This window comes from Arachis ipaensis, chromosome B7 (assembly GCF_059453495.1).
Source record: "Arachis ipaensis isolate K30076 ecotype BB chromosome B7, ASM5945349v1, whole genome shotgun sequence".
In the NCBI taxonomy this organism is placed as follows: domain Eukaryota; kingdom Viridiplantae; phylum Streptophyta; class Magnoliopsida; order Fabales; family Fabaceae; genus Arachis; species Arachis ipaensis.
The window spans coordinates 131,153,808-131,164,450 of record NC_142442.1 but is presented as its reverse complement, the minus strand read 5'-3'; the positions used below and the strand labels follow the sequence as shown (position 1 = coordinate 131,164,450).

At 31.3% G+C, this 10,643-nt stretch overlaps 1 protein-coding gene across 1 annotated transcript; it reads right to left on the bottom strand.

The window, feature by feature from the left end:
• Positions 1–1,238: 1,238 nt before the first annotated feature.
• LOC148554150 (ATP phosphoribosyltransferase 2, chloroplastic-like) lies at positions 1,239–10,643 on the bottom strand. The gene is made up of 5 exons (XM_088493171.1): positions 10,542–10,643; positions 10,282–10,395; positions 10,114–10,194; positions 9,816–9,935; positions 1,239–1,334 (listed from the first exon to the last, which is right to left on the bottom strand). Exons 1-5 carry the CDS (start codon positions 10,641–10,643, stop codon positions 1,239–1,241), a joined length of 513 nt encoding a protein of 170 aa, XP_088349297.1.

Here is a 10,643-nt window from a genome sequence, read left to right as displayed (position 1 = left end):
CAGTACTCAATCATCTTGAATCGCTTAACAATTTAACAATTTAAATAACCGCTTGTTGTTACTAGTACTCTTATTCCATTTAAATCATGTACAATTCACTCTTGTACAGACAACTTATTTAGAAGCAATGTTAGATGATCATATTTTTTATGATTATAAGTTTAAAGTTATAGATTGCTCCACTTTTTGGCCTATCACACCTTTTGGCCTACCCACCCAAAAAAATAGATCGTAAGTCTTCTCAATTTTTTTTATTGAATATCATAACAAATTCAATAGTTTATATCTTATATGTATATAATAACTATTTGTTGAATACTTTATATCTTAGGAATGATAGCAGAGTTTGGGTGACTAGTTGGATGAGAGAATGTACTTTACGAGATGACTTCAATATTCAGGTAATATTTATAACAAAGTATTTTTAACATAATTTTTTCAACATACTTCTAATTAGAATTATATTATTGATGCTCTAATCAGATTAACGACTTTACACGAATAAGACTTGCCGTGGATTTGGTTTTAGAGGAGTACAACAATTTATGTCTCGTAATCCAAGAGAATGCTTGGAAATATAGGAGCACGGTGGAAGCAGAGCATGAAGATATTTGGGAGTGAGGAATTATCTTTTTGGATATTTTTGCTATTTTCTTTGAAAGACAAATTACTAAGCTATTTTTCATGAGTTTATACACTAATTTATCCTTCTTCTACATATTACAATTCTATATTACTAAGTTCTTATATTGGTTACTAATTATTGCTGAGTATGATAAATACAATATAACTTGATCCAAAAAATGAACAAGAGTGAAACATATCCTAGATTTATAAGATATAATTGATCTATTTTAAGCCATTGTTAAAAAATATAATAGAAAGTTAAAAAATACAACACCAAAGCTATATTTCATAGCAATTGAACCTTCAACTTTAACTCGACTTTTTCAACTAGAGAAGTAAACGAAAAACAAAAGCTACCAAGAAAACGAACTCACTTCTTTATCCATATTATTAACAAGTACTAAAGAGAGACAAAAAGGAAGAAAATACAGGCTTGCTCGCTACAAAACTTCCAACCAATATCAATCCAGAATTTGCTATAAATAAAGATCAAGAAATGCATTTTTAGTTTCTAATTCTGAATGGGGGTGTACTTTGCAGCTTTCATCAAAGTCGTTGCACTTCTATGTCCATAATATATGAAAAAGGTTTCATCCATTGATCATAAATGGCTACAGTCCAAGTTCAGAAGGTAGCTGACACCATCTTGGCATTTCCTCATAAAAAATGTAGGTCAAGGGTGATATAAGAACGCCACTGCCACCAATCTGCATTAAACGAATGTAATCAATATGAAAATGAGTATGAGAATCATAGATGAAAGGAAATTCACATAGTCACTGTTTTATACCAAGTCCATGTAGTAATGCTAGCCACTGCTAGTGACAGTAATACATCATGTAGACTAACATTTTATCCCAAACCAAGGTCCAATTTGAATAAATAACTTAAATAAGTTCTTTTGAAAGAAGAGTTTAAAGTAGAAGGACTTTTATTAATAGCAGCTTATAAATAAGTTATTTTGTATCTTGATTTTTAGTTGTAGAAGTACTTATTTTAAAGTTGTAGCGTTTGGATAAATAACTCAAAAAATACAATTTTTCTACACAAGAAAATATATATTAAAATAACGATGATAACAAATACTTTTCAATATTGAATGTTGATTTTAAATAATTTAATCACTAAGATTACAATCAATTATGCAATTGATTCTTTATTTATTCTCTTATTAGTTCTATTTTTCTAGCACTTTCAGTATTTAGTTTTTCCTATGTAATATCATCAGAAACTGGTTCTTCTACTTCACCTCACCCATAAGGGTGTTCTTGTATGTGGTGAATAGCAAAAAAATTCTTTCACAAAGATCTTGATGGCAATGCTAAAGAAATTATTGTGTAGTTAGTGTTTGCTGTTTTATTGTGTATGATATGGTAGGTAAAAATAAAAAACAAATGTGAAATGTGTGTGAATGCATATTTTGTTGCTGTTTTCTTCTTTTTAATCCTATTAGAACTCCCTCCTCCTTTATTGGGGTCAAGTATTTGCTATAACTAATTATAAAAATAATACACTACCAAAAACACGGGAGTTACCAATGGGAAGGTACCCACGAACGAGAAACAGTGGCAAAGTTCAATGACCGTGGTAACTAATTGCAACGTATTATATCTCTATGGCCAAATTTTGCGGAGTTTTCCGACGTTCTCGTTTGTCCGTGGCCAATTTGAGATAGGTTTCTCATTTGCCACAGACCCAGTGATCAACGTGACAAAATGGAACGATGTCTACTTCCAATTCCGCGCTTAATTTGGTCATTCCCTCTAACCCTTTCAAAATATTTTTATACAGTTCATCTTTTTCTTAAATTTAAATCGTAATTAACCTCAGATAAATATTAGGGTGCAATTTTTTTTAGGAATCCTGATAGTTGGTTTCTTCTCCTTCCCAATGCTGCCATTGAGAATTTCTAAGGTATGTTAATTATTTAATTTTAGATGTTATTCATGATTTACAATTTTCACACATTCTGCTAAAATGGTTAATTTTCGCTTCTTGATTCAATAGTAATTTCTCAGTGTGGTTATGTTGTTCATTAGCGATACAAAAATTAGATGCGGATCATGATTTGTAATTTCACTCTTTCTTTCATTTTTACCATGCACATTTTTTCTGTCGATGTTCTTTCTGGCCAAATGCAATTTATTCTTTCCTATTTATTTATGGTGGTTATGTTTGTATTTATTACCCTTTAATTTTTTATTATTTATTTATGGTGGAATTAAATTTTGATCCTATTTGAGATGCATACTTGAGAGTACAGATACAATAGTCACTACAATCATCATCAAATTATTAGAAGAGAATTCAATGCTACAATAATCATGATCCATGTTATATAGGTTAAAATTATAAGAAGAGTACAAAAGAGTACAAAAAGAAACTAATTTTATAAATTACTTGTGACTAAAAATTACTTTTTATATCAGTTATATTTTTTCATATATATGATGGATCATTATTGTAGCATTGAATTCTCTTTCAATAGTTTGGTGATGATTGTTATGACTCTTGTGTCTGTATTCTTAAGTATGTAAATCAAAATTTAACTCCACCATAACTAAATAGTAAAAAATAAAAAGGTAAGAAATACAAATAATAAAGAACATACAAAATTTCTTTATGGTCAGGTTTTAATTCTGTCTTGAATTTCATCTTTAACTCTTAATTTTGATGGCTACTTCTATATACAATGATAATATGTTAGTATAGTTTAACTCCTTCTGATGAGGAGCATGATTTGAATTGGGGTGTGAAGTGAATGAGAACTAATTTTTTGTTAGTATATTTCAATGATTTTTCAATCTTTTATTTGTTTATATGAATCTGATTAATTTTCCTAATTATAAAAAATATGGCTAATTATGCTTTTAAATCTTGATGTATTTGTTACTATTTAGGTCACACAAAATGACAATCGCACGACCTTGCAGAAAAGATTCGACCTGGATTACTATGGAAGAGCGTGACTTGCTTGAATGCTGTGGAAGCATCAAATTTGCATCGGAGATGGCTTCTGCTTCTCCATTCTCCTCGTTGCAACACACACTCGATGTGGCCTCCGATATTTGGTGTAACAAGATTAATGTGCATTCTTGGCGGATGTCACAGCTCTCACTGGCTGACGCTGTTGTACCTCCTGCCTGTGCCCACCTCCTCCGATCTCAGACCTCGCACCTCTGGCAGCCTCCGACAGTGCACTTTAGGTGACCTTCACAGTCGTGCTTTGCGCTCACATGTCGCAGCTCTTACTCGGTCACACTGCTCAACATCCTTGTCGTCAACAACATGAACTTCTGCATGTTTTTTTTCCAAATTTGATCCTTTGTAAATTTTTATTTTATCTGGTATTTCTGTATTTCAGAAAAAATGAAGGGATTAGATGATAGTTTAGAAATGGACATGTGTCTGTATTATTTGGTTTGATGTTGTAATGAATTATCCTTTTATTGCCTGCCTCGTATAGAGCATCAATAGCAAATCCAAGATCGGCACAATACTAGCAGCAACCTAGCACTTGAATCCCTAATACGGTAATTTTCTCTCTAACATGATGCATATTATGTGTGACGTTTTAAGCAAATAGTTTGATATCACTAACACATAATGGAATCGTAGTCATCATTACTACATTGACGGGGATTTTTTCTATATTAGGCTTTTCAATTTACTTATATAATAAAATGAATGCTAATCCCATTTAGTGATATAAAATTTACTTCTATTAAACTAGTTACTATGAAAGTGGATATAGTTGTTCATATTTTCAAAATTTTTTATTTACTGCAAAAATTTCCTTTCATCCCTCGAATTATTGATTTAAGCTTTGATTTTATTATATATTGTTGTTATCTTCTCTTGCATGATCACGGCAAACTACTCAAACCTTGACCAGGAAGACCTTAAATAATTTATCATTTATGCGGCACAAATTGTAATTTTCAGTAGCACTTACATCGTTAACTTTATTCACATTGCTCATATGATAGGCAGTATCTTGCGACATTCCTCATGAATCATATATTCTTGAATCTAGTTATATGAGTCAGTACTCTTGATGTTCATGTTTGGGTTTAATACTTAAGAGATTATAGAAGGTCAGAGGAACATTATCCAACCGAATCAAATATATATTTACCATTTTCTAAGCAAGAAATCATTGATTTAGTATGGTTGGACATGAGTGATTTCTTTCAATTATTAATGATGAAACTTTGAAAATATTCTGAATTTGAATTTAAGTTTGACTTGTTAAATATGCTCTATAATTGACTTACTAAATATGCTGTATTGAATTATGCTTAGTAATGTTTAATATAGTTAAATGTAGAGACATTTATGAAACTTTTTTTTATGTTATTTGACTTCTTGTGTTTCAATTATATGAACTATTTTATGTCACTATTTTATTTAATTTTTATTTTTTCTGAATTCTTTTTACGCTGTCTATGACTTTGTGTTGCAGGCATTTAGTATACTATGAAGCATAAACGTAATATTTTCAGACAATCAATCCTTGAAGAGCTACGAAGACAAAGTGAAGACATAAACTTGAGTTCGGAAGATGGGTTGGAACAAATAAGTCTCAATGATGATGGGAATAAAATTTCAGAGACGGAGATGTTAAATCAAAGTGGTGTTGATGTACTAGAACCTGTTGCACCTAAGAATAAAAGAGATGAAAATGAGCCAGTGCTTGTGAAGGTCAAAGATAGGTTTATTCAAACTCTAACTTCTCTTTGAGTCCAATTTATTGACTTTGTGCTGGCTAGTTTTTTTTCTCATCTTGTTTTTTTAATTTACACAACTCAGTTTTTGTTCCCTTTAGTTTTGGTTTCTTCTATGTTTGCTCTACACAAAGCATATTTGTGAATTTCCTATCTTCTCTTGGATATGTGTAACTATAAATATATTTTAAAATTATTGGATGGTGAATTCTATGGTGTAGAATGTAATTTTTTTCTATACATATAGAAGTTAGGTGGAAATTTTTAAAAATGGACACCTGTTGTATTGTACTCTATGTCCAATCAGGTCTTGAAGTCTCTTGGCTAATCAATAGGATAGTTTGCAGTAATTTGTCTCTTTATATTAAGTATTAACTGAAATTAATTTTTGAATGGAAGTGTTAATTAGGCGGTTTAATTTTTTTTGTAAGTTAAAAATTTGGACCATACTTGAATTTGGACTTAAATAAGTCCCTGCTTTTCATTGTTATGGTTAATTAATTATTATAGTTTGTTATTTATAACTTTATCAATTGTCCCTGATCAAAGAAAAAGAAAATACCAATAGTCACCTTTCATTATTTTAATCAAAGACAAAATAAAATAAAACATTAAAAAAAAATGATTTTAGAAAATGAATCACGATGTGGCTTTATTAAATTCTTATCATTCTTTTTTAGAAATTATTAGTATTTTTTTATTTTAATACGAATTTTAGTTTCTTTAATTTTCTTCTCTCAGATTTATGTCAGAATTTAATTTTATTGAGAAATCTAATTTCTATTATATATTGTTATTATCCCAGACAATCATACTTAGATTGTAAGATTATTTGTATCAATGGCTACTATTATATACTAAAATAATGATAAATAATAAATAAAAGAAAGAAAGAAAGAGAAAGGCTATATATTTATGAAGAGGGATTCAGAGTTTTAGATATGATAGTTCTATCTGTGTTATGTGTATTTTTATTGATTGAGAACAATAAATGTTATTAATGACATTTTAATTCATTCGGCATTCAAGTTGGTAGAATAGCCTTGAACCATATAATCTAATTTCCTGTTTCATTAAAGCCGCACTTGTTTAATTGTGTGTGTGTGTGTGTGTGTGTTGTGCAATTAATTTTTGTCATTTATACCGTTTTGTTTTTCTTTTTTTAATTTTGGTTTAATTTGACTTGACGTTCTTCCATTAATTCAGACACCTCTACTGAAGAAATCATCACTCGCAAGATGACAGCGATTCAAGATTGGACCTTGAAAAAAAGTGAAAAAGTTATGATGGAGTTGGATGCAGATGGACAAGGTCGAGATAACGGCTCGAACCCGTTTGTGAGATTTCTTGGTCAAGTAGCTCGTCGAATTATATTTTGTCCCATATCAATCAAAAGATGGGATAAGACAAAAAGACGGTGGAAACTTATTGAAGTAAGTTTATTTCACTTTGATGTGCATTTTTATTGATTTGTTGTCATCCTAATTTAGCTCCTAGCTTGCCTCTATTTAGGTTTGCATTTTCTGTTTATTATTGTTATTTCTTATTAAAAAGAAATTGTGTAAGAGCTGAAATCTTAGTGTAGATAGATTCATTTGGAGGTACTTTAAGTAAGCTATAACAAGATGCCATTGCCTATGTTTTATGAATTGATTAGGTATTACACAGGTACTGCTGCAGGTTATATGCTATTGCTATCAATATTATCAAGTTAGTTGCATTTCATTCTTAGGAGTTAGGATACACTTCCTGGATTTCTTTTCCCATTCCAATTGCTAATTTCATGAATGTTTTGAAATTAATATTTGGAATTCGAAATACTTGAGAGAAAAATTTTGTTAAGATATATAGTTGTCTCAGTTTGATGAAAATTGATAAAATTACAATCAGAAAAACTTTAGCTCTACCCTAGCAGAATTCAAAAGGGGCTATGTATTTGAGGTGGTGAGTTTTCTTGCAACTAGGCTTGTATATTGGATTCCTTCCTTTTTTTGTTCACACATGTTTATGATCACATTACAGCAAGAATGTTCATTATAAAAACTTATAAGTAGGTGTTTGTTATGCATCATCCATTTAATCTTTTTTCTTTTCAAATATCTGCCGTTCGGGCTAGACAGCTTTCTGACACAACATTGTGTTATAGTACACTGTTATGAATGTTTCAGAAGTGGATAAACTACAATAAACACGGGTTAGGATTAGCTTTAAAAAGTCTTTTTTTTAAAATATTATCTCTCTAAGATATAATCTGCAGTATGGTTATCAAATCGCATATTTTTTAATAATTGATCTCCTCTATGAAATATTTCAAGAAAAATTTTGAGTTTGATTATGCTGCTGGCGTCAAATGGGCTCTGAAGACCTTAGGTGATAGATGGAAGGCCCATAAGTATAATTTACGAGGAGAATACTTCTTTCCTAACAAAAAAAGGCAGAAATTCTGGCTGCAAATCCCTCAGACATATCGCCTGTTGAATGGACTGCTTTTGTGGATCATTATATGGATCCTAAAACAAAGGTAAATAATTAATCTATGCTTTTTTATTTTTTATTGAATATTTATTATAGATATCTGATAACATTTATTTACTAGTTTCTTGTTCTTGAAAATCATAGAAACAATGTTTGCAAAACGCCAGAAATCGTGAGAAGCTTATAGTTTCACATGCCGGTGGAAGTAAAAGCAATGCTAGAAGAGTAACTCAGATGGTATTATTTTTTTTATTATTGAGTCTAGTACCGTTATACTATTCCTATAAAATTAGCGGTTTTAATTAAATTTGTGATTACCTTTAATATTCTATTTATTGTATTAGGAGAAAAATTGGGAAGGTCTGTATGTCGAAGCGAGATTATTTTATCAACTTTGCTAAAGAAAGATGGGAGTTATGTAAGCGGGGAAGGACAACGATTAGCTGTGAGTGTCTCAATTTTTGTTTATATGGCTATATATTTTTTTATATGCCTTGATTATGTCAATACTCTACTCCAATGCGATGTGCATTTGTTTGTAGGAAAAAATAGCAGAGCATTTGTCTGAAGATCAAGAGCGTGCTGCCACTGAAGGTATTCATTCAAAAGTCTTGGCTCATCCGGATGATGCAATTGGAAAAGTTTGTGGTCTTGGGAATGGTAAGTGAGTACGTGGCTTTAGTAATGCTGCATGTCCCAGTGGTTTTGGTAAGTCAAAGCGCATCTTTGGAGGGGCAATATGCGGAGGTCCTAGCAGTACATCGCAACAGCATGTTGCAGATTTAGAGAGGCAACTTCAAGAAGCTAAAGATCAAGGGGCAACTCTCCACAGATTTCTACAACAAAAATACGGTGATGAAGTACCTACCTTCTCTGATTTTGTGCCACACATTCAGTCAGAATGATACCTCATGTCATGTTTATTTTAATTTTAATTTATATCTAGTTTATACTGTTATTAGAGATACTTTTATTTTTTGTCGTACAGAATTATAGAACTTGATTTTTTTTATTTCTTTACTATATATATGAACAATGCATATGCTTTAATTTACCGTTATTACTTATTTTGCTATTTTTTTTGTTTTAATAGTTATTATCGTTGCTTTGATTGTTTTTATTGTTAAAATATTATTTTAATATGTTAGTATATATATATATATATATATATATATATATATATATATATATATATATATATATATATGCAATATCAATTTTAAAAAAAATATTCAATTGGTAATTATGGTTGAGAGTTTTTTTTTTAAATTAAAAAAAATTAGCTACGGATTTATGTGTTGGTAAATAGCCCATAATATTGGCCACGGAAAAAAACGTGGAAAAAAAATCCAGCCTGTCAAATATTTTTTGTGCATGTTTTTTTTTTACCACAGAAAAACCATGGCTAAATAACCCAACAATGTTTACCCACAGAAAAAATGTGGCAAAAAAGCCCAACCTGTCAATATTAGCCACGAAAAAATTGTGGCAAAACTATACTTGTTGGTTACACTGTTGTCATTTAGCCACAGTTCAGAGTGTGGCCAATAACGTAAAAACCGTGGCTATTCAGATGTCTTCATGGGTCATAAAACTGTGGCTAACCGGCTGAAAACCGTGGCTAACTGAAAAGGTGTCGCCCTTGTTAGCCACGGAAACGTATTCGTTGTTAACGCTTAGTTGCCACGGATTTTCTTGATTTTAGCCACGGTTTTTTCCGTGGCTAATCACCGCATTTCTGGTAGTGATAGCAAGCTGTACAAAAAGTTGTGCATTAATTTTTTGAAAAATTAAGAGCTTTTCTTTAAAATGGTGCTAAACACGCGTATTGTGACTTTTCATAATTCAAAAATAAAAAAAATAGCTTTTGCTACTTCCCAAACAGGCTCCAAATATAATTGGGTTATTTGGACTTGTGTCATTCAGAATAACAAGGCTTCATATGAAATCCAAAACAGATGCTTTGAAAATAATGTAAAAGCTCACCGCTCTTAGCTGCTGTATAGACTTGTATAGTGCCTTCTTGGGTACACTTATCACTATGGCATAGTAGTCTGCTTTCACCTTCCTATCCCGTTTCCAAAAAACAAGACTTATAGTGCGTCCCTGCAAAAGATAATCACCTGTTCCTCTTAAAATTGAGAACAAATTGTAGTGAAAAAATAATGATACTACTTATAGTATATGACAAACTTTGCTAACGCAAAAAGCAAATGCAGTAAGGAAAGCTCCCACCAGCGAAGAAAATGAAAAATGAAAGTAAGGGATTCATTCCAAATCACACCTGGAACCCATATAATGATGGTTGACTCAATACTTTCTTAGCTACTTCCTCTGCACTGCTTCCCTTCATGTTTGCAGTGACCTGCCAAGTACAAAATTAGCAAATACAATGAAAATGGCATCAGACATTAGATTTTGAGCAATGAGATACACAATGAATTATATGCACCGAAAACTGCCCAATGGCCCTCAGATGTGCCTCTAATCTTTCTAGTATCTCATGTGTCATTTCCAGTACTCCTGTCCGTTGGATCATTAATTTTCTGCTTGCAACAAGAACAGCATGGAGGAAATTCAATTGTCAGATTGAGAGATAATTTATCAAGGCAAATGCAGAAGTAGTCATCCGGAGGCTGGAACTTCATATTGTTCTTGAGACTAATAGATCATGATAGTCAAGGCTAAAAATAAAAGTTAATGGTTGCTAACCTGGCTTTCCAACACAGTTCTACCTTCAATTTCCTTCAAATTATTTTCTCTCAGTGTGGTCCCACTACTCACTAGGTCTAAGAAGGCATCAGCAATTCCCAT